Source organism: Triturus cristatus, chromosome 3_2 (assembly GCF_964204655.1).
Source record: "Triturus cristatus chromosome 3_2, aTriCri1.1, whole genome shotgun sequence".
Taxonomy (NCBI): domain Eukaryota; kingdom Metazoa; phylum Chordata; class Amphibia; order Caudata; family Salamandridae; genus Triturus; species Triturus cristatus.
Window position 1 is genome coordinate 231,198,849 of NC_140584.1, and position 25,712 is coordinate 231,224,560.

At 44.4% G+C, this 25,712-nt stretch overlaps 1 protein-coding gene across 1 annotated transcript in view; it reads right to left on the reverse strand.

Annotated features, from left to right (window-relative positions):
* The window catches only part of LRP1B (LDL receptor related protein 1B), a 3,634,433-nt gene that overhangs the window by 2,217,788 nt on the left and 1,390,933 nt on the right, over positions 1-25,712 (reverse strand). Inside the window, exon 9 of the mRNA XM_085647014.1 lies at positions 4,331-4,502. Coding sequence (XP_085503140.1) covers positions 4,331-4,502 — 172 coding nt within the window. The remainder of the gene's footprint in view (positions 1-4,330; positions 4,503-25,712) is intronic.

Consider the following 25,712-nt stretch of genomic DNA (forward strand, 5'->3'; position numbering starts at 1 on the left):
TGGATGGGCAGGTTCTTCATGTCAGAAGGGTATCTTGGGTGGGCAACAAACCGAAAAATATACCTGGTGATTGTGTCATCATAAATTTCAGGGATCCCCGGGTCACAAGATTAATCTGCAACTACCAACAATCCACCATGAGTGGCATAGGATGCCTTGACTTAAGCCATTTCTATTCTGATACTGTTTACTCTCATTACCCGCATCCTTTTTTTCAATCATCTTATGATGGTTATTTTAAGGGAGTTGGGAACATCAGGGAAAAGGCTTTTCCTATTTTTGCCCCTAGCAGATATCATGACGCTTATAGCTGCTATGAGCATTATTGACATGGAATCCCAGCAATGGTAGATATCCCTTTTCCTGTTGGAATCCATAACAATATAAAAGATCTCAAGGTAGCCACTGACCTTGATAGGGATCCCTTTTATACCGATTTGAATCCTCATGCTCAGCAGCACTGTTCCCAGCTTACTTCAATTTCTCAGGCTACTGACCTATTGACTTCTTCTTGCATTCCGACCCTGGTTACTCCCAATTCTCGCAATCCACCTGCACTACAAGATACAGCTACTATTTCTCCTCCTCTTAGGATTCTAAATTGGAATGTAGCTGGCTTAGCCACCAAATTAGACCTCCCACATTGGAATTCCTTTATAATGACCTATAGTATCTGTATTTTCCAGGAGACTTGGGCAACAGAGCCGCTTCATATGATTGGCTATACCACCTTTTGCATACCGGCTACTCCACCTTTGACAGGAAGAGGACGTCCTTTTGGCGGCCTGTTGATTTGGGTTAGTACTTCCTTTGGGTGTACCATCAGGCAGGCCCATATTGCCTCCCCTGATATATTAAGACTTACTCTCAGGGGAGTCCAGGGAAAGAAATCTCTTGATATATTTAACGTCTATGCAAGGAGCCTTAGTGGAGGAGCCTTGTCACCTACACTTGTACTCCTAGAGGGCGAACTACGCAAGTGCCATCATGCATCTTACGTCCTGGTAGCAGGAGACTTTAATTGCTCCTTCGAGCCCCTTGCCTCAGCAGATCTTCCTGATCTACTTGAGGATGACGCTAAACGAGGAATTCCACCATTAACGTTGCCACCTATCAAGAGATGGACTAAATCTGTTGTATTCCTTAACACCATGACCTTGGAGTTTGGCTTAAGGGCGGCCAACCGTAGGACATCCTCTGATCCCCAGGGTGCACACACTTACAACAGGCCTAATCACACCTCAAGGATCGATTATATACTTCTCGACCTCAAACTTTGGACTTTCATGGTGGATATGGAAATAATTTCTTCTTATGATAGCGACCATAATCAGCTATCTCTCTGTATTAAATCATTATGGGCCGATTCACATGGGTCCCTGTTTCCACCAGTAGTCAGTCCTTTACAAACCTCTGAGGTCTATCTTGCCAACTGTGAGAGGCACCTCAAATGGCGCAAAGTCATGCTGGATGATGGTAAAATTGAATTAATAAGGTCAATCCTATATGCCACACAAGCAGAGTTGACTCCAACAAATACTCATCAGGCTGTCCTTGATAGGGCTCCCTTTATCTTTCAAGATACCATCCTTAAATTAGGAAACCTATTCCGAGCACATAATAAGGGTGGCTCACCGAAGGGAGGGCTTAAGCCTATCCCTAAGAATGGCTGGTATACGCAAAGTTGCAGAATTAAGAAATCTGCTCTAATAGTGGCCCTAAAAAGTGGGATCGCATCCGAGATCCAGAAAGCTAGGAAAGACTATAAGACTTCTGTCCTTAATGCCAAAAAGTCCTGGGAGGAACAGTTTTGGCAGACTTTAAGGGAGGCCTCCCTTAAGCGCAACCCTGGTGTCTTTTGGGACACAATCAGATTAAAGAATAGACCAGCCCATGAACTTCTGACTTGCAATATCACTGGTATAGCATGGTACGAGCACTTTCTCAAATTATATTCCACCAGTTTTGAGAATGTGGAGAAGTTCCTCCCCGAGGGGGTGTTCCCCCTCGGGGACGTCCTGAATATTGACCCCTTCTCTGAAGTAGAGGTTCTTAGTGCTATCCAGTCCATCATTCCGCAGAAAGCAGCTGGCCCGGATGGTATCCCCGGTGATGTTTTTAAGCTTGATCCATCTAACTGGGGGAAGCTTCTCTCTACCCTCATTAATGCCATCGCTAATGGCGCCCCGGTCCCCGAATCTTGGAAGGGGGCCGATGTCGTTCCCATTTTTAAAAAGGGTGCCCGAGACGATCCAGCTAATTATCGGCCAATTAGCTTGATCGACTCCTCCCAGAAGGTCATCGGGAAGTGATATTGGAAAGGATACTAACTTGGGTGAACGATAATAGTGTCCTTTCTGATTATCAAGCAGGCTTTAGGGCCAGAAAAGGCACTATAGAACAGGTCTTTAGATTGTTTCTTATCTATTGGAAGGTCGTCCTTCTTGGAAAGGGCAGTCTCTATCTAGCCTTCATAGATTTAAAAACAGCATTCGACCTTGTTCCCCGAGATACTCTTTGGCGTGTCCTGACCAATATGAACATCCCTTCTTACCTGTTGGCCCTGCTAGTAAAACTTCATGATGGCAATTATGCTCAGGTACGCTGGGATCCCCAGGGTCAGAAAACTGAGAGAATTCCTGTAAACAGGGGCGTCCGCCAGGGATGTGTTCTTGCTCCCACCCTTTTTTCACTTTATGTGAATGGGGTGGTAGACCATCTGCGGGAAGTTCCTGCTGATGCACCATCCCTGGCGGGCGAACGCGTTCCAACACTCCTGTTTGCTGACGATACTCTTCTTTTGTCCAAGACACCCATGGGGTTGCAAACTCTCCTCGATAGCTTTCAATCTTTCTGCAATGACAGAGGCCTTATTATCAATACCACCAAAACAAAATACCTAATTTTGAATCCTCAGAAAAAATTAGGCCGGCCCCCAGTGCTGAATGCAGTTTCTCTTGAAAGGGTCAAAGAGTTTGACTATTTAGGCATCCGCATCACAGACACTATGCGCTGGACATCCCACGTACAAAAGATGCTCTTAACCCACAAAAGGGTCACTGGTGCCCTTCTTAGAGAACATCGTTCCTCCTCAACTAGGCCAATAGCCCCAGCATTGGACATATATAAAGCAAAGGGCGTGAGCTCGGCACTCTATGGTGCTGAGTTATGGGGCTCAAATAATTTAGAGGAACTTGCCAAATCCGATTCCAGTTTCTACAAGGAACTGATGGCACTCCCACAGAGTACACCTATAGTGCCTTTACTATCGGATTTAGGGTGCTATCCGCTGAAAGATCTGGCAAGATTACGCCCTTTACTTCTCTGGGCACGGCTCTGGCGGACCCCCGAGCTAGCTAAGTATGCGGAGGGCTTATCTGAAATACTTTCTATGCCTTCTTGGAATAAAGTCAAATGGTTAAAAGATGTAAAGACCCTTCTTTACGATCTTGGTCTCAAAGATGCTTGGATAAATAGAACTTCGCCTCCAAAAGCTGAGCTGAAGAAACTCTACTGGAGTTGGGTCATAGGAAAAAGGAATTCTAGCTCCCAATTCGGCAGATGCACCACTGAGTTCCTTCTTCTCAAAGATGTAGTTCGCTTCGAGCCTTATCTTGACATTATTCAGAAGCCATATGACCGAGCCCTTTATTTCAAATTTAGGGTTGGTACCCTTCCGGTGCGCGAGCTGACTGCTCGCTGAAAATTTCCCTCTCAAACTTCGTCTTTCTGTCCTTTCTGTGAAACCAAGGTCGAATCTACTGCACACGTGCTTTTTGCATGCCCAGAGTATAAAATCCCAAGATCATATTGGCTTAAACCACTATGCAGAAGCTTGGGCACACGCGACCACCTCACAGCGCTGCGTATTCTTAAATCAGACACGCGTTCTATGTACGTTTGCGCTCTATGGAAATTCCTAAGGTGGGCCTGGCTCCTAAGAACTAAAGCCCTTGCAGTCTTTGACTAAGTAGCCCGACTGTTTCTTCTGCTTGCTTGCATATGTATTTTATATTTTCCTATTTATAATGTTTATTTGTTTCTTTTAATTCCTTGTCGATCTTGGGAATATGATGATTTTATATTCACATGATTCGTTTGTTGGTTCCACTTGTTTGTACTTTTTATATCTGTATGTGCTTTTTAAGATATTTTTTATCGAAATAAAGCTTATTTTCATTCATTCATTCATTCATTCAGTTCTCTTTCATGTATAACCATTGAGTGCAATTAAGGCTTTAATGTACTAACACATTTGCCCATCACGTTTACCTATAGATACAGACTGGGTAACACACTTTGATACATCAGGCCGAAAGTTATTTCTCACCTGTTGGTTGAGCTCTTTTATGATACAAATGAATCCCTCTGCCTTTGTCCTGTCTTCTTAGAGGCTGAACATCTGAGCGATTAAATCTGTTAATTTTTAGCACCATTGAGTTATCTATATTGGTTGCATATAGAAAATTTTCAAACACTGACAAACCAAACAGATGTCTGACCTAAAAATAAAAATCAGAAAAAAATGGGTGAAGTGAAATTTTTAGTAATGGTGTCTGCGTTGTATTAGTGTACTGAGATCACAACTAAATCATTTTTACAGATATTGTTATAGCATTCCTTGGTTAATCATTATTACTTTGAAATATTGCAATTAAGCGCATAGCATAACAAAATAGCTCACACATATAGTCAATCATATTCTCTTTCCTTCATCCAGATTTTCATGGTTTAGCACATCGAAAGTGCATGAGTTATTAGTCCACTAGAGTTCCAAGATACTTTAGTTCTAAGTGTCAGTATTATGAAGTGTTTTGTGCCAAGGTTATGGGATGCTTGAACATCATCTTCTGCAGTCCAATTTGATCAGGAGAAAATGAAAAATGACAAGCTTCTCAAACGTTGGATGGCACTTGGGAATGCAGTAAAATATAAATAAAATTCCGAGCTCTAATAAACATGATTTATTCCATACAACAATATGCGCCCTCCAACTATTACCTCTCCCCATGTATCACCGTCCCATAGATGAAGGTGCCTCTTCTTTTAGGCCGACATTCACACACGTTTAGCAACTTTCATCTTGTTGCCACAACCTGAATGAAAATCCTGCAGCATGGCCCGTGCAGGTAAAAGCTGTGGGGCTGGGTTGGGGGGGATTCCACAGACAACCACGAGGGAAAATTAAATACATAATTTGCCCTCTTCGTCATCAGTTGAAATCTTCCCCACCCAGCCCCACTGCTCTTACCTGCATAGGCCGCGGCTGAGATCCTCAACTACAGTCATGTGACTACAAGAAGCAAACCCATTTTGATTCACCTACTCCACTGATGGTGGGACCATCCATCTTTGAGGAGTGCTTCTACAAGTGGTAACCGTTGGCTGGCAAGGAACTGGTCATTCACTGTCTGCATGCATTTCACTTCAACTGCTGTTTTACACACTGATGGACACACTGGTTAGTCACCAGTTTACATTGACATATCAACGGAAACCAGTCTCTAACTTAAACGGAATATGAACACATAAACATGTACTTTGTTGTTGATTTTGTGTACGGTATACATTCAGTACTTTTGGATTGTGTGGACCATGTTTTTACTAACAGCGAACCTTATTTGTGTTCTCGTCTCTAACCTTCTTTTATCACATGGTGCCTCAGGTCTCCTTCACGGGAGCTCAACTTCCCAGCAATAACTAGCCCAGCCCACACCAAAAGCCTCACCATGGTCACGTGATGTCCCGCCAGGCCCACTCCATCCCTTCCTTATGTTCCCTTTTGCCTTCCGTCAAAGTAGCTAAAGGGTGTCTTCCTAAGGTGTCTTTTCAGTTTAGATCTGTTAGCTTGGAAGAGTTCTCCACTAGAACACTGCTATTTCTTATCATATTCTTTATTCATCACGCTTAAAATCGAATTCTCTGTTGTGTGCTTGATATTCAGTGGTTGGGAAACTGCCAGTGGCTTTTTGCTCAATACTCTCTGTGTACCTCACAGAACCGTTTTTAACTGATGGAATAAGGAAGCTATTTATTTAAAACTTTCTGATATTTATCAAGTGGTTGGGAGAATCTACGTCATTCAGTTAGTTGGGCCTACACCACTTTTTGGTGGGCCCTAAGAAAAATTTTTCATGCTGTCTTCATTAGCTTTTGATTTTGGCAAATCGTTTTTCTGTGAGTTATACTTAAGCTGCTCCTTGATGTCTGGTGGTTTTGGAAAGCTATGTCTTCCGGTGGGCTGCACCTACACAGCTCCTCAGAGAACCCTATAAAAATCTTAATTATCAGGTGTTTCTTGGCAGCTGCATCTTTCAGTTGGTTTCAGCAAAGACTTTCACAAGTCGATGCAACTGAAACTTCATTACCTCCCGGGTATGGGAAGCTGGGCCAGTTGTTTTGGGAAAGTAAATCTTCCAGGCAGGTGTGCCCTATGCCGCACATAGGGTGGAATACACAGATTTATAGTTGGTATATCTGTGGTTCTTTCACCCTTTCGCTGCTAGGCCTCCCCCCCAAGCCTTTTTATGGCTATTTGGGGTAGTTCGCACTTATGCCCCTGTAACTTTTTGTCCACATAAGGTATCCACGTCAAATGTGCGTCCTTTTCTCCCAACATCATGTGGATTTTAAAGGTTTCCAAGGTTTGTGGATTCCACTGGAGGGGACCCAGAAATGGGGGGGGGAGGGGAGAAAGTGGTGCAGAAGAAAACATCTGTTTTGTCTCTGCAAATTGTATCAACAAGAGGTTTACAGTGCTAAAATCACCATCTTCCCGGATTTCAGGGAAAGGCAGACTTTTGTCAGTAAACCACATTTTTACACAGTTTTTGCATTTTACTGGGACATAGCCTATTTTTGCTACTTTTTGTGCTATCAACCTCCTTCCAGTTAGTGGTAGAAATGGGTGTGGAAGCAATAATGAATCTTGAAAAGCTTTACATTTCTGAAAAGTAGACAAAATTCTAAATTCAGCAAGGGGTCATTTCTGTAGATCCTTCAAGGTTTTATTTTATAGAAACTAACAGTTGAGAATAAGAAAAAATGGAAATGAGCTGTAAAAAACAGTCATTTGTGCCAATGTTTTCACCTGTAACTTCTTCAAGGTATGACAGAGTTTTAAAAGCAATATACCGTTACATCATCTGGATGCTTCTGGTTGTGGGAATAGATAGTACTTGTAGGTTCTCCTGGAACCCAGAGCCAATAACAGATCTGCATCTTGCACTGGTTTTTCATTATGTACCGGTTATACAGCATTTCATTTAGTAAAATAGAAAGAGTGAAGAATAGGCATCAAGGACACATATGTATTTCCGAAATTGGAACACAATATGGAGTTTAGAAGCAGTAGCTATTTGCACGTCTCCAAAATTGTGGGTACCCATATTAGCATGTGAATTATTCGACATTTTTCAAAGTGACTTCTTTTTTACACATTATCTTACATTTGGAAGGCAGAAATGCATAGGTAATAACAGTTTGCTCTACAATTCTGTGTTCCCCTCGGTCTCCTGATAAAAATGATACCTCTTTTCTGTGGGTAGGCCTAGTGCCTGCGACAGGAAATGGCCCAAAACGCAACATGGACACACCACATTTTTACAGTGAAAACAGACCCTTTTTTTGCAAAGTGCCTAGCTGTGTATTTTGAACCCTAGCTCAGCCAGCACCTAGGGAAACCTAGCAAACCTATACATTTTTAAAAACTAGACACCCAGAGGAATTTAGGATGGGGTGACTTGAGTGCCTCTCACCTGGTTCAGTTACCCATAATCCCTTGCAAACCTCAAACGTAAAAAAAACACATTTTTCTCACATTTCTGTGATGGAAAGTTCTGGAATCTGCGTGGATCCACAACATTCCACCCACCTTGCATTTCCCAAAGTCTTCTGATAAAAAGGGTGCCTCACTTGTGTGAGAAGGCCTAGTGCCCCTGGCAGGAAACGGGCCAAAACACACAATGGACACACCACATTTTTACATTGAAAACAGACCCTTTTATTGCAAAGTGCCTAGCTGTGAATTTTGAACCCTAGCTCAGACAGCACCTAGGGAAACCTAGCAAACCTCTACATTTTAAAAACTAGACACCCAGAGGAATCCAGAAGGGGGTGACTTGTGTGGCTCTCACTAGGTTCTGGTACCCAGAATCCCTTGCAAACCCTCAAACTTTGACACAAAAAAAACACATTTTCCGCACATTACTGTGATGGAAAGTTCTGGAATTTGTGTGGATCCACAAAATTCCACCCACCCTAAATTCCCCAAGGTCTTCCAATAAAAATGATACCTCACCTGTGTGGGTAGGCCTACTGCCCGCAACAGGAAACGGACCAAAACACAACATGGACACAGCATATTTTTACTGTGAAAACTGACCCTTTTTTGCAAAGTGCCTAAATGTGGATTTTGAACCCTAGCTCTTTCAGCGCCCAGGGAAACCTACCAAGCCTATAAATTTTTTAAAACTAGATACACAGGGGAATCCAGCAGGGGGTGACTTGTGTAGCTTTCACCAGGTTCCGTTACCCAGAATCACCTTCCAAACCTCAAACTTTGTAAAACAAAAACACATTTTACTCACATTTCTGTGATGGAAAATTCTATAATCTAAACAAGGTACCAAACTTGTGTGGGTAGGCCTAGTGCCCAAACAGGAAACGGTCCAAAACGCAACGTGGACACACCACATTTTTACAGTAAAAACTGACCCATTTTTTTCAAAGAGCCTAGCTGTGGATTTTGAACCCTAGAGAAACCTAGCAAATCTACACATTTTTAAAAACTAGACACACAGGAAAATCAAGGATGGTGTGATTATGTGGCTCTTGGCAGGTTATGTTACCCAGAATTCCTTGCAAACCTTAAACTTTGTAAAGAAAAACACATTTTCCCCACATTTCTGTGATGGAAAGTGCTGGAATATGCATAGGTCCACAAACTTCCATCCACCCCACAGTCTTTAAAGTCTCCCGATAAAAATGGTACCTCACTTGTGTGGGTGAGCCAAGTACCCGTGGCAGGGAAGGGCTTAAAACCTATAGTGGAGACATCAAAATGATCTATCACAAAACAACCTGGTTTTGCAAAGAGGCTCACCTGGGTTTTTGGCCCCACACTCGGCAGCCATCTAGGGAACCCTAACAAACCTTGAAAACTAGACACCCGGAGAGTTCAGGGAGGTATGGCATGTGTGGACCCCCCCCCCAACATTTTCCTACCCAGAATACCCTGCATACCTCAAATTTAGCTGAAATAATCAAATGTTTCAAAAATTTCAGTGTGGGAAAGTTGTAGGATCACCGGGCTGACACACATTTTCCTAAACGCATTCCCCCAGGTCTCCCGATTAAAATGGTACCTCACTCGTTTGGGTGGGCCAAGTACCCGTGACAGGCAAGGGCCCAATATCTATTGTGGAGACAACAAAATTACCTATCACAAAACTACCTGGTTTTGCAAGGTGGGGTCACCTGCGTCTTTGGCCATATGGCCCGGTGGCCATCTAGGGAAATCTAGCAAATCCAGTTTTCACTGTAAAAATATGGTGTGTCCATATTGTGTTTTGGGCCGTTTCCTGTCGCGGGCACTAGGCCTACCCACAGAAGTAAGGTACAATTTTTCATTTTTATCAGGAGACTTTGGGGAATGCGGGGTGGGTGGAATTTTGCGGACTCATGCAGATTCCAGAACTGTCCATCACAGAAATGAGGAAAATGTGTTTTTTGTGACAAAGTTTGAGGTTTGCAAGAGATTCAGGGTAACAGAACCTGGTGAGAGCCACACAAGTCACCCCATCCTGGATTCCCCTTGGTGTCTAGCTTTAAAAAATATACAGGTTAGCTAGGTTTCCCTAGGTGCCGGCGGCTCTAGGGCCCTAAATGTACAGCTAGGCACATTGCGAAAAAAGGTCAGGGCCTAGTGGCTGTCTGCCACCCTGGGGGGTGGGGCAGATAGGGAGCTATTTCCCTCTTATGCCCCCAAGGGGGGGCAGAAATACTGTGCCTATTTTTATAGGGGCTGGTGGCATTGGTATGCCCATTCTGGGCAGCCCCCACCCCTACGTACAAAAAAGCCAGCTTAATCCCTGGTGCCTAGTGGGACCTCTGCCCCCCTGCAGATCAGGGGTTATTGCCCCCAACTGTCTCCTGGGGGCAGAAAGTCTGTTGAAATTTTTGAGGGGGGAGGTGGGGGCATTGACATGCCCATTCTGGTAAGCCCCCATCCCGAAATTTAAAAAAAGAAGAAATCCCTTGTGCCTAGTGGGCTTTCTCCTCTCCGGGGGGGGGGGGCAGATAAGGGGCTATTGCCTCATCTGCCTCTTGGGGGGGGCAGAAAGACCATAGCACTTTTTTGGAGGTGAGGGCATTGGCATGCACACTCTGGTCAGCCCCCTCCCCAAGTATTCAAAAAACAATCTGAAGCCTAGTTGGCTTTCTGCCCCCCCGGGGGCTGATCAGGGGCTATCGCTCCCATCTGCCACCTGGGCTGGCAAAAAGCCATTTACCTTATTTGGGGGGAGGGTGGGGGCATTGGTATGCCCAATCTGGGCAGGCCCCACCCTTGGCTTATCAAAAAAGAATCTCTGGCATCTAGGGTGCTTTCTGCCCCCCCCCAGTGGGGCAGAAAGGCTGGTCATGGCAGAACAAAATGGGAGGAGCAAAGGCCCTTGCTCAAGGGGGCTCTCCCCCCCTCCCTGGTGGCTTGTAGGTAGATCCATGCTTGGGGATCAGCCAAGTAGCGATCCACTAGAAAAGGGTACCATTGGAAAGGGGAGATTCTCCCCTTTCCAACAATACGTCTCCCATGTGTTTCGGTGCTCGGTGGTGCTGAGTTAGCCCCAAAAGCACCAAAACAGTGAAACTGAAACTAAGTTTCAGATTTGTTTTTGTTGTAATGACGTCAGCGCGCTATGCATCTTGGGAGGTTGGGGAAGCTCTTCCCCACCTCCCAAGGCAAAAAAGAAAATAGAAAGTCCCTCTGCTGTTTACAGCAGAGGGATTTTGTGCAATTGTACTCATGACGGAATGGTTCCGTCATGAGCATACTTGTACTCGTGCTCATGACGAAACCATTCCGTCATCAGCACAGAAGGGTTAAGAGCTGTACATTTCAAGGGTTGCACATGTATCCCTTCTGGTTTGACCCTTTAGAATTCTTATTACCTATCTGGTTTAGGAAACTGAATCTTATATAAAATCATAACGATTCTATACGATTGGGAAGCTACATCTTCCAATTTGAAGTTCCTAGTTGGACTCCCTAAAATCTTAATTAACTGGTCCTTATTAACTTGTCCTAATTAACAATTGCAGACAGATGCCTTAGAAACTTAATTTACAAGTGTTTTTGGGAAGTTGCATTTTCAGTTTGCAGGTGCTCCTACACAATTCTTAGACGGAATCTTATTTACATACTGAGTGTGGGAACCTTCCATAGAATGTTAATTATTGGGTAGTTTTGAAAAGCTGCTCGGAGGTGCATACCATTGAATCTTGATTTTAATTGTTTTCGAAAAATGGTGTCCCCAGTGTACTGGCCCTTTTCCTGAGGTTAACCCCATAGACTCCTAATTAAATAATAATTTTGAGAAGTTGTGTATTCAGCAGGTTTCACCAAATCTTATTTGAGGTGTATGGTATTTTTGGAAGTTGCTTCTTGCAGAAGCTTGGGCCTATCTTTTGCTGACATGGATCTCATAGGATCTTCACTACGTCATGTTTATGGGAAGATGAGGCCTCCATAGATTTGCACTAATGAAAATCAGTGGAATTGACTCCTCTATTCAGGCAGAATTCTGGTATTTTCCCTGCAAAACATGTAAACCATCCAGGTTCCACAAAGGACTACAAGATTTCTCACTTACGCCCTTATTATGAATGTCCCATTCTTCAATGGTACCTGTGCTACATCCTGTTTCCACAGTGATCAGAATTAAAGGTTTTGTGGTAATTAATGCATCCCACACCATTTTCATCAAGTATATTATGGCAGCTAAAACTGGGGGAAAAGGCTTTGTAAATATCTGCTGAAGAACGGAGTATAATCCACATAGTGTGTCCTATTTTAAAAGGCTCAACTTGTAATGTGCAATAGTTTATCATATGTGTTAAATTCCAATCCACTGGATTTCAGATTTTAACTGGTGCGACAACTTTTGCAGAACCTTAGGTGGCATTATAAATCAACACTTCCAATTTGTATATATGTGTAAGCACTACCTATATTATAACCATATACTAAACCCTCAAGTACAAGCAATACATGCCATGGTAAGAGCAACCCTCTGACACTGGGATATTTCCCATTGGGCCATACTATCAACCTACACATTTCTAGACAGGCATTACAGTCCTAGGCATTTGAAGATACAATGCCATTTATTAGCCCTAATCCAGGTCGAGTGATACTTCTAAGGGTAATGAAATGCGAGAAATTCAGAAAAACAATGCTCCAGCACATTTTGTTACACTGCGATTCAACCTTGTGAGTCCTCATATGAGTGAGTCGACTTGAACTTGTGACTCTCCCCAGTCTAGCACGACCAGATGACCACTAGTGGAGGTTTGTGCTTTTAGGTGCAAAATCTACTTAAACTGAAAAATTGTGTATCTTCTGTTCTACTGATTGGATTTTTGTCATACTGGTCTAATTTTATTTAATACATTCTACTGTAGTTTTCTAAATTCTTATTTTGTTTTTTCACTTGATTACCGTCTGTATGCTACATAAATACTTTACACATTGCCTCTAAGTTAAGTCTGACTGCCTTAGTGCCAAGCTAGCAGATATAGGCACATGTTAATTCAGTGACTTTTGGGAGCAGGTCCTCATGCCAGAATCCCCTGCGACACTTCGCCTGTCCAGCTTGCCCAAAGTCCACTCTGTGCTGCGTGTCTACATGCTGCACTTTGTCATGTGTAGTTCTCACAAGCCAAGGACCGGCACCAAGTAGGTTAGGAGGCGGGGCAGGACTCTTGATGAAGGTTTAACTACAGAGCTACCCCTACACGGCCACACGGTCTCTTGAGATACGGTGACTCTCCAAAATTTGGATGCAGAACTACACATGACAGATAACTCGTTTGACACACACATAAGGAGCAGCTACCCTGCCCTTTTTTCACTGACAGGATAGAGACCACCCTTTCTGTACCCCAGGGAGGCCGACCATTGCCGTAAAGAAAGTCCTGGACCTTTATGGCCACATATGGACTGAAACATGTTGGCACTAGGGTCTTAGGACCATAATACTCCTACTTTGATCCGCTTTTTAAGAGTTTTTAATAACCCTGACAGAGCCAAGAATAAAGGGAAACTGGGGATCTGTCAGAGGTGTTTTATCTTTATTGTCCCCCCGGTCTTGTATAACTTCAAAGAGCTCCCAACACTGTGGTTGAGCCCCCCCTGACTTTTAGGCGTCGGGGTGAACCGATGATGAAGCATGACACCACTAGGGTGTGTGAGGGTAACTAAACAAAAAGGAATTGCTTCCTTGCTCACCTGATGGTAAAGTAACACACCTTCCCTCACACTTCATCCTTCGCGTCCACCCATTTAAGTGCTTCTTGATTGACCACCGCTTGGTCAGTTGGAGTAAATTGTCGTGGCTTTATGATTTAACGTGGGAGTTGTTACTCCGACCCAGAATCCTCCCTACCCTCCAGGCATTGGAAAAGTTTTTCATGAGCCTTTCTTGTGTATACATCTCTCTGAGGAATACCCATAGCCCAACTGTCAACTACACCCAGTAATGTGAACCAGAGGCAGGCTGCAGGCACCAAATGGCTATGAGAAAAAAATGCCAAATTTCTAAAAGTGACATTTTCAAAATCGTAATTTAAAAACCTACTTCACCATTAGTTAGGATTTGTCATTACCATTCCAGAGACAGCAAACATGCACTGGTTACCTGTTCCCACTTGGAAATCATATTTATAAAATGTAATAATGTAACTTCAATGTTATCCTAAGGGAGTGGTAGGCCCTTCGGTAGTGAAAAACTAATTTAAGAGTGTTTCACTAAAAAGACTTGTAGAACTTAAAAATACATGTCCTGTTTTTTCAATAGATTACACCCTGTCCTCTGGGCTTTCCAGGGCCACCCTAGGGGGGACCTATACGCAACAAAAAGTAAAGTTTGTGCCTGAGAAAGGGTTTACTTTGCCAGTTCAAAATGGCAGTTTAAAACTGCACCCACACACACAGCCTACAATGGCATGCCTGAAACATGTTTTAAGTGCTACTGAAGTGGGTGGCAAAATCAGTGCTACAGGCCCCTCTAGTAACATTTAATTTACAGGACCTGGGCATAGCTAGTGCCACTTTACTACGGATGCACAAGTAAATTAAATATGCCAATTAGGTACAAAACATTCTAACATGTTTTAAGAAGAGCACACACACACACACTTTAGCACTGGTTAGCAGTGGTAAAGTGCACAGAATCCTAAGGCCAGCAAAAATAGGAGGCCTGAAGGCAACAATTTAGCGGAAAACTAGGCCAAGGATGCCAGGTCTAACATGTGTTCTGCCAGCTGAAAGTGGGGAGAACTATCAAATCCCTTGGCAGTTCTCATGACTAAGGTGGAAGAACCTGGAGAGACCATCAGAAATGGCATGGTCTATAAGCAAACAAAAGGCATGGCAGGAGGACTTCCCACTTCCACCTCAAGGACTCAGACGGGCCCATGATAATGCTTCTAGGGCCTTATTGAACTTTCAACATGTCCATTAGTTTGGGGATGGCAAGGACTGAACATCTTGTAGGTTACCCCAAACTCCCTCCACATTAACATGTATGCCAATATGAAGTTGGTACCAAGGTCAGATCCAACCTCCAAGGGGATCCCCACATGGGTAAATATCCACATCAGTGCCCTGGCCACTGCGGGCCCAGGCTCTTTCCTCAGAGTTATAACCTCTGGGTATCGAGTGGCATGTTCCACCAAGACCAGGATGAACCATGCCTGTCTTGGAGTCCAGAAGTCCAACAATGATCAGGTCCATCAATACAAAGAGAGTGCAAATGACTGGGATGGGCTTCAGGGAAGCCTTGTACTTCCCTCCTGAAATGCCACTGCCGGGTAGGTATGACATGACTTGCAGAACGCATCTGAGGCCGTCCTAATCTGTAGACAGTAAAAGGTGGGTGACAGGCCTCTCAAAGGTCTTGTCCTGCCTTAGATGACCTGCCAGAGGTATATCAGGAGCCAGCTCCAGTAGGAAGGCCCTGTGGCACTGGGGGGCCACCAACACACAGATTGCACTTTAGGATCACTATACAGGAGACCATTCTCCTGGCCCTCAGCCTGCTGCTGTAGGCCTTCACAAGTAGGGCAGCATTGCTCCTTGGTGGGACCCCCTTCCTGCTGCCAGATGGTCAGCCCCCGTAGATATCCCAGGCTGGCAATGTCCTCCCCTGTAGGTTCCAGGGTGTCACCCTACAGCTCATCCTCCCCTCGAACCATGAGAGATTGTGAAGTGGATTCCCCACGCTCCTTGCGCTTTCTCTTTTTGACAGACACCTGGGCCATTCTGCCAGGTCCTCCTGAATACCCCCTCAGATGGCCATGGACCATGTGGCCAGGTTAACCCACTCAGGCAACCCTCACATTTTCAAACATGACCCGGGCCCCACCTCCTTCCAGATGGTGTGCTCCATGTCATTACCAAACAGAGAGTCCACAGGCATGACGGGCTCATCGCTACCCTCAAGGACCTTGGGATCACCCCCTCAAAGGGAACCAGAGCCACTAAGTAGTGAATCCCATGGCTGTCCTCTGGAACAACTTGGAGAAATGCATTAGGGGCTAGCTGCTCTGAGGTCAACAGATGACATCTGACTTGTATCACGATGGCTCCAGTCTCTCTCAGAACTTCTACACTCTGCCACGTGATGGTGACCTACTGTCTGTATTTCCTAGTGTTACTAGGCATGTGAGTTCTCTGCACCATCCCTCTGCCACCCAGGGACACTAGGGTAACCTGTATGCTGTCTAACACACTATCTGGAGCAATCTCCTCCCCAAGTGCTACACAAACCAACCCTGGTGATTGCCCACCAGTGGGGAGCTCTGCTTTCTTAGGACACTTGGAATACCCCTTATAGTGCCCAATATTGACCAAATAAGACGTAATCATGAGTTACTATCAGGAAATCATTTCTTCTTCTGCTGTTCAGGTGGGTATTGGGAGTTCTGACCCTTACAGCTAGTTTGGGGGTCTTTAGACAGTTTTATATTTGTCTCCCCTCCTTTATCTGGTGAGGACCATGCCTACCATGTGGTGATCACCCCAGATACTTTCTTGTGGACCCTGGTGCTGATCCAGTGGTCTGCCTCCTTCATGAGCTCCCTGTGGTCAATGAGTTTGATGTAAAAAATGTGCTAGGGCAGATCTACAAAATAACAACTAAATATATGTACCCTTGCAATCACATTATACAGCCCCTGATAATCCATTACTTCACTGCCCTTCACCCAACCATCCAGTGCCTTGCAAAAGGAGTCTGCACAATCCACCCAGGGCTGTTGAGACAGTTTCTGATTGTCCCTACATTTCTGCCTGTAGTTCTCCAGGGTGAGGCCCTATTTTCTGACAAGGGCTTCCCTCATGGGGGTTACCTCACCCTGCCCCCCTTCTCTAGGCCAGTAGGACATCCCTCCCATTGCTAGGGATATGCTACTCAAGGCTACCGCCACAACCTTCCTCAGGGATCCTATGCATTTGCAAATCATTTGCAAAGCTAACTCATGAACTTCAAACCATTTGTCACCGTCAAACTCCACAACAGAGTATGGGTGCCAGACCATTGGGGAATGTGTGAACCATCACTGTTGGACACTGCCTGTCTAGCCTTGATGTCTAGCTCCTTAAGTCTCCTTTCATGAGCCAACCGCTCCAAAGTGATTCTTTCCTCTATGGCCAGATTCCATTCTTCCATGGCCAGTTCCTGTGCTTCCATTCTCAACTGGGCCATCTGCAGCTTGATTTCCCTCTTGGCCCTCCTTTCCTCTAGCTTCTTTGTGGACATGTTATGAGAGGACACACTGCTTCCTGCTCCGGCAGGGAGTTTCAACTAAGGAGTCAAGTTATCTCCTTCAGCTGAACACTGCATCTCAGGGAGGTTCTCTCCTTGTCCTTCGACTTCATCATACCCTTCTGTGGCTTCAACCAATCACTGTTGAGATTCCACCCAAGCCCCCAGCACCTTTTGGAGCTCCATCTTCCTGGTGGTACTCTTTATTTAAAGTCCCCTCTCTTTACAGAACTCCTTGAGCTGGATCACAGTGTGGACTTCTATGCAGACCAGCTCATATTCAGTCCCTATAGGCGTGGTTTCAGATACAACAGTCAGAGGGAGAATTTGGGAAAACAAAAAGGAGAACTTAACTTGAATTGGTCTTAGATATGGGATGGTAGTGTACAACAATTCACTGTATGGTACTACACAAAAACAAGTTCATATCCTCACCGCTGATCACCAATGCAAGAAATAAGGGTTGTTGGTTGACTGAGGTGTAAGCCCTGGTCAAGCAGCAACCACAATCCTTGTCAGAATGAGGCACAAGGCAATGGTAAACTAACCTTTGCTCATCTTTCTGGTAGCTTGGTACAGAGCAGTCAGGCTTAACTTAGAGGCAAAGTATAAAGTATTTGTGCAACACTTCAAACAGTAAAAAAATGAAAACACCCAAAAAGAAGCCGAAACCAAGTTAGAAAATCAGAGCTTTTTTTCATAAAGCAATACCAAAATGACAAAAATCCCATTAGTAGAATCATATTTTAAAGAGTTTGGTGAATATAGTGTCAAAAAGCACAGAGCTTCAACTGTGGATCTCTGGTTGCACCAGAGCAGGATAAGGTCACAAGTTCAGGCCGACCACTACAGGGACCCAGATAGGTCCACTGAACAGAATACTTTTAATCTGAGTTTGAGGAGCGTAGTAAGGATCAAAGTCAAAGGTGCATTGAACAGCCGAAGTGATGCTTCAGTTCTGAGATGCAGCGAGGCTGCGATGCAAAGGCCTGCATTGTAACCAAGGATCCTGTTGACGGGGCCTGCAATGCAAAGTCCAGGGTTGGGGGATGCAGCACGCAGTTGGGGCAATGTGTCGGTTTTGAAGAGTTGCGAGGCTGCAATGCAGTGTCTGGTGTTGTCGTCAAGGCTGCGTTGTTGAGGGATGTGAGAGCGGGCAATGAGAATGCATCTCGCAGTCAGTGCGATGCAATGTGGGTTTTTGCAATGGGTCCAATCCATGCGGCAGCAGTGATGCATCGGTTCAGCTCAAATCTGCGAAGCACAGCAGAGGAAATGGTCAGTTCTGCTGCATCCACAGAGGCTGGAAGAGCATCATAAGCTCACTTCCAAGGGTTCAGGACTGGGGTGATACCACTAAAGATGACGAAGTCCAGGCACAAGTGGAATACAATCGCTGAGGCTCAAGTTCAGGAGGCCAGGCAACTAACTGTTGGACTCACTCTTGGTTCTGAGTTCAAGAGATGCAGGTCCATTACTTCTCACCCAGGTAAAAGGTCAGCAAAGCAGGGAAGCATATGCTTCAGAGCAGAGCAGCAGTCCTGCAAAAGTGGCAGTCCATTCAGCAACACAGCAACACAGCAGTCCATCTTCCTGGCAGAGTGTCCACAGGTCCAGAACTGTGCCGAAGTGGTGATGTCTAAGGTCCAATATATATATATATATAGGTAACTATAACTTGCGCGCCCACAATAAACTGCTGATGACGTCACATATTACATCACTCATGATATGGTCAGTGACATCACTCATGACATCAATGATGACATCTGAAATTACACATTGTGGATTGGGGTCGCACAAGTTATAGTTACCTGATCTAACTATAACGTGGAATTTCATTGGTTTTTTACGAGTGAAATGTACAGCTACATGTGTGAAACCTATGGTTTTTTAAGTGAATTTGCAAGGTTTTGTAAATGATAATTCCTAACTATAACGTGTGTGAAACCTATGGTTTTTTCAGTGAATTTGTACGGTTTTTTAAATGCTAAGTTATGTATTTTTTTTTTTTTCTGTTTTTTCACTGTGCGCACACCCTGTGAGCACGTTGCGCAGTCCATGCCGTGCGCGCCTCGCCTTTTTTTACACAGTAATATTTGTTTTTTTCTCCCTTGCGGGTCCTTTAATTTATTTAATAAATGTGATTGTTACTTCTTTATTTATTTATTTTTTTTTTTTTTGCCGTGCGCGTTTGGTAAGCTTACCGTACGCGTACTCCGCGATTTTTTTTTTAAATTATTAAATGTATTTTCCGTACTTTTGGGTCCTTCTTGGACCCCCTGACAAACACTAGGGGGTCTGCAACTCTCTTCGTTGCCCCCTTTTCACGTTCCCCACCTTTGTTTCTCAGTGCGAGAGACAGAAAATGGTGGCCGACACTTCCTGATTTCGACCGATTCGAATGTTTACAGTCATGTAACCACCAATCAGAATTGAGCTCGCGCACGGCACCGTACGCGTACGGTAAGCTTAAGGTAAGCGCACGGAGCGCGCTTACAGATATATATATTGATTTAAATGCTATTTTCTCAGGACCTACTGAACAGATTTACACCAGACCTACAAAAGGCACATCCTTGACCTGAGGACTACCTCTCTGCCAAATTTCAAGTAATTCTGTTCAGCCGTTCGGGCTGTAGCTCGGACTAAAGGTCCTATGGGAAAATGCATGGGGAAAACGCATTTTGGGACCCCCCTTTTTTCTCAGCCCCCGCTTGACGAATCCCCCCGAGACTTTCCGGGTAGGAGCGGAGCGTAGCGCCCCATTAGTTTTGAAAATTTCGCGAGGATTCGTCGACCGGCGCCAAAGTTATTCCAAATAGAATGTTGCGGATTTCCTATGGAAACACGGTCCTAACTATAACTATCTACTGGCGACCAGTGGATAATATATATATATATAGATAGTTATAGTTAGGACCGAATTCCCATAGGAAATCTGAAAATACTATTTTGAATAACTTTGGCGCCGGTTGACTTATCTTCGTGAAATTTTCAAAACTAATGGGGTGCTCCGCTCAGCTCCTATCCTGAAAGTCTCGGGGTGATTCATCAAGCGGGGGCTGAGAAAAAAGGGGGGTCCCAAAACGCGTTTTCCCCATGCATTTTCCCATAGGACCTTTAGTCGAAGGTACCGCCCAAACGGCTGAACAGAATTACTTGAAATTTGGCAAAGATCTAGTCCTCAGGTCAGGCATGTGCCTTTTGCATATATGGTGTCAATCTGTTCAGTAGTTCCTGAGAAAATTGCAGTTAAAAGTACATAAATATCTATATGCGCGCACCGTGCGCGCAAGGTGCGCGCACTAAATGTGCGCGAGCGTAATTCTGATTGGTGGTTAGATGTCAGTCAACATTCCAATCGGTCGAAATCAGGAAGTGTCGGACGCCATTTTGTGTGTGACAGTGAAAAAGAAAGGTGGAGAATGTGAAAAGGGGGCAGGGTAGAGAGTTCCTGACCCCCTTGCCTTTGTCAGGAGGTCCCTGAAGGACCCCGAAGGATGGAAAAACCATTTTTTTTTCTCAAAAAATCGCGGGGTCCCTAAAGGACCTCGTAAATAAAAAAAAAACATTTAGTTTAATAAAAAAAATTGCCGGTGCGCGCATGGTGCTTACAGTCAAGGTTTATTAGTGAAATGGTTTTAAAGTTCTTGGCATCAAGATAATGTCTCCCCTCTTTTAGGGTGACAAATGTGACAGTTCTTTTTCAGGAGTGACCAGGGTGACCAGTGTGGATGGTGATAAGGAATCAGATGCCACGCCATCTAGGGATGAGCTGAGTGTAGGCAAACTTGCTGCACTGCCAAAAAGGTATCCATCAGCATGGAGGTGCCCCATTGCATGTCCGGAATGTGCAGGACTGTGCCACATTTTTCATATGTGCCTCATGGAATTATTCCTTTACCTCTAATACACAAGGAATGCAGTGTAAGCTTCTGTACAATTAAGGGTTAACCCTTTCCTTGTAACCATGTATATCCATCCACCTCGGTATCCCAGATTTCGTGATATGGGGTATCTAAGCTGTTGTTCAACCCTCCCTTCTGAGACTCATTTCTTTTCGCATCATCCAGAGGGATGGCCCTACATTGGTATTCCATGTATGGGGTCCATCTGTTATTTAGGAAGACTTGCCCAGATATGCTATGTACCACCCTGAGACCACAGATGGAAGCAGGAGGCAGGCGTGTTTGGGCACTGGTTTGTGGTTTTGCTTCTTCCAGGAATCTTTTCTCTGGAATGTCTTGGAGCCAAACATTATCCTCCCCAATGGTGTCCCTCCTGCGCATGCTATCTAGCTCAGTTTTAATGTTGTTAGGCTCAGTGAAAAGGTACAGTGTTGCTGGATTGGTCTCGTATTGAGTCAGATTCACTACTACTCTGTGGGGTTCTACCTTGTTGGGTTGTATTTTGGCCCTAATCCTATAAAGGTAGATAAGGCATTTTGCTTTTTCAGGGGCTACCCTTAGGAAAAAGTAAAGCCTGTCTGTGCCTACACCATGCTGTATCGGCAAAAAGACATAACATGACCTGGCATATATCATTGAGCACACGGTGGTCATGTGCTGATACCAGCAGTAGTGTAAAAGGGGGCTTTTTACTGCATGTGGGATGCTAGTATTGGGTTCGGTGTAATTATAAGTGATATGGGAGAGATCCCTATGCAAGTGTGGTGATAGCTTCAGGGTGGACTCCATTTGACCAGGCAGTTCTCTGGTGGTGTGTTGATGTTGCCACACCCATAGTACACAGAGAGTAAATAGAAGTCCAACAATATATAGTTCATTGAACATTGAAGTAGTGGGAACAATCCAGGGGAGGCGTCTGTTGTCCTCTGATGATTGGGGCCTTATTGGCTTGAAAGTTCAAAATAAAAAGTTCATGGTACAGTCCAAAGATTCCTAATTTGCACAATGTAGATCTCATTGTGGGTGTTTATGTGGTCGCTGAAAAAGTGGCGCACTTGGATGTTTATTTGACTACCCGCTGAACAGGAGCTACATTTATGGGTTAGTTCAGAAAACTTTGCATTATGGCATGTGCCATCAGCAATCATTTTCCATTGGTGTTCCTGTGCTTTCCTTTGAGGGTGTGTTTTCACTCTTCTTGCAGTTTTAGAGAGGCACTGCAAGTTGGCCCCAGTTGAAGTATCTATTTTTAATGGGTTGTTATAAGTTCTTAGGCCTCCCACTCTCCATGCCTAGCTGGCAATTAGACTGGTGAAGGACTTTTACAGTTTGATCTCATGAATCTTAGGATGGCATCAATTTTAACTAGGGTTGAATGGGCTTCTCCAGCACTTCTCTCCTATGTGTTCATGGAGGTGTTATAGGTGTGGCGGTATCTTTTGACCTAAATGTGCACGGAACGATGTGTAATGTGGGGGCGTGTTGCTGTTTGAGCACTGTTGATGGTTGCAACATGCCCTGAGGTCACATGAGCACCCCACTAGTCCCTGGCATGCAGCATGCATTGTGACCCTCCCTTGTGGCACCAGATGTCTTGACTGTGCTCTTTTTTGAGAGACTTCCTTTTGGGCTTCCTTTTGTTACTACGTTGGGTGCTTCCCTAGGTCTCTGGTGATCTGATACCTCACTTGGAGGTGGTTGGAAGGCTGTTCCGTGGCCTCCATGTACCCCTGCTTATGTAGTTTTGTGGGGTCCAAAGTCGGGCTTTCTTCTCTCTCCATGTAAGGTCTGGTATGTTGGCCGATTGCTAGGCCTGGTACAGGGGTGAGCACATTCTGCATTCTACTCGCATGGAGCTGTGATGGATTTTGCAGATCCCCATCTTTCAGGTACCTCCCTCTCCCTTGGACCACGCATTTTCCTGAGATTTTGAACCTGCAGTTCCTAGCTGTGTCTAGAGGCTTCTAACTGCCAGCATGCTTCCATCGTTATTTTGGAGGGGTATGATCCAGGCAAATAGTTTTGGTAATTGGAAAAATTAAGGGACTAGAAGAAAAACATTGCTCCATGGAGAATACAGGGATTAAGGAGATGAACTCGTGAAAGTTCACCTAATGAGGGTGATAGCATGGGACAGTTGGTTATTCAGGCAGACCCCCCTCCTGACTGACTCAGCACCGTGCATCACTTTGCAACCTGTCGGATCTTGTGCAGTGGAGGTTATGAGGCCTTCACTATCCCAAGCATACGGGAAACCTGGAGCTGGACACCAGAGAACAGCTTCATTTTGGAACTCAAAGGGGTCTCAATTTGACTGGAGGCATATAGTTTTACGGTCGTTGTTGGGGCTACAAGCCATGAAGGAATTTTGGTCCCGGGCTGGATGCCTATGAATGGGGACTTTTTCATGCAATAACTGGAACCTGATACAATTGGCTTTGGTTATGGTGACCTGGGTGCCTACTTTTAAGGATTTGGGGAGATGCCCTGCCCCCCTAGTCAGAATGCCCTACCCCTAGGCTGTAGCCAGCCAGCCCTGCCCTGAGGGATCACCAGCAGAGTGGGGACGCTGAATGGTGAATTCTTGTGCGGATACCTGATCGACAAAGCACATACAGCAGCTCTGAATTCCTGTACACAAGTAAAGGCTTGAATTCCTAATATTGTGTCATTGATCCTAAAATGTGCAGTATGCATTAGGGATTTTTAACTAACTGTAAATTTGGGTTCTGCATTTTTGTGAAGGCATCGCCTTCCAAGACAGTTACCCCTTCACTGCCGAGGTTTGGGCCCCACTCCCTGTTGGGCTGTGTTTCCTGTCTCTTTTTCGTGTTGCCAAGCATTTTTCCAACTATCTGATCCCGGTTGCGGTGGTGCAGTGGCTAATTGACGTCCCTGCTGATGAATGTAGGTTGCATTCATGTCTCTCTGGGCCTGGTTTTCTGGATGTAGATTTTATGGGGACTGCCCCTGTCTCATTTCTTCTGTACTTGGTATGCTTTCAGCCGGCATCTGTCTGTTATGTTGACAATAATAACATTCTCTAAGGTCTGGTTGCTCGCAACCACTCTGGCCTCTGCTGTTATAGTTATGTTTGAATTCCTATGGGATTTTGTAGTGAAATCCCCTTCAAGACTCGTGGCATTTGAATGATTGGAGCCAACACTGCCTCCTCGAGAATGATCTATTTCAAATTGTGCTGGACCAACTTAGAGGTGTCTCTCTGGGCTTGCTTTTGTTTTTCCCTTTCCTTCTCTTGTTCCTTTTTTTAATAGTGAAATATGTGGGTCTGTGTCTCCCATCAGGGTTTGGTATCTATCTCCACTACGCCATCCACACCACTTTGTATCTCGGTGGGCAGTCCCTTTTCGAGGATATTATAAGAATGCAACTTGGGGGCCCATATCATTCCATGGCTGTCCTGTCTCTTGTCCCCATCGTTCCCCCCTCCTATCCAGAAAATCGATTAATGTTTCTGCATGTTTCATAGTCTCCGCCATTAGCCCTCCTACATCAGGGCGGTCCTGAAACATATCCCTAGGGTCGTCCATATTTAGTGTCTGTACAAAATGAATGCCTCCCCATCATGCTCAGGGATGTGAGTTCTCCTTGCCAGCTCTGTTTAATTGATCAAACTGATCCTAGTTTGCCAAACACATCTTTTCTCTTGTTTTTTAAGGTATTTCATGCTCAAGCAAAAATATTTTTGAGGAAAGGTGCAATACCTTTGAATAAACTCAAATTATCTTCAGTTCATAAAATTCACTGTTTGAAGACATTTTAGCTTTTGAATAGTTTTCTAGAAGCATGTGACAGCTAACTGGATGCCCAAGCAACATCAGCATTCTAATATTTATGCTGGTTATAACAGCTGGCTAGCTCTTAGTGCCTTGTCAAACAGATATGTAGATTCACACAGCTCCTCCAGTCCTGACTAAATGTAACTGCAATTTTCAAAAAATAAATCAGCCGTCTGTGCCTAAGTGGAACAGGAAAGCGTGCAGGCTCCTCTGCCATTGAATCTGCATTGGTTTTTTATTCTTATGATTCAAGGATTTCTTATGCATATATGTCACTCAGCTTCAGGTACTCTACCAAGGCAGCAAATGCTATGTTATGTTCACACAAAAAATGAGAGCTGTACCTCTAACAGTTGTACCCACTGCTAAAACTGTGAAATAAAACATGACCCTTCAAGAATGCACCTGCCACATATATTTTAAGTCTTGCACTGTAACAGCTGACTTTATGTTTGGATTTTGAATAATTCCTTCAAGACGCTAGGCTACTAGACATGTCTAAATATAGGCAATGGCACTTTAGTGTGGCTTTTTAATCTTGTTAATATAATTCTTAAATGATTACTGAGTAATTGAGTTAAAAAAATCATACTTGATTACACATAACCTCTTGGACGGTGTTGGCAGCTAAACAGGTACTGGTCTTCTCCTGAAATGTCTGGGGATGCAGGTGCACAAGCTGGTGTATTACTGTTACCATGGTTGCCATTCCAAGAAAACATAAAATGCTCTGTCCAAATTTGGCAGGGTGCTCTGTTAGCAACCGGATCACTGCTATTTAAATTGTGGAAACATATCAGTAGTGCATTTAAAAGACGGTATTTGGTGTGTACGCCTGTTCTTGTGTAAGTAAAAAATCTTACTAGTTCTCTCAAATCATACTTGTTGATAAAAATGTTAGTAAGAGAACCAAAAAATCTCACCCAAGAGAGTTCCGGAATTCAGACAAATATTTT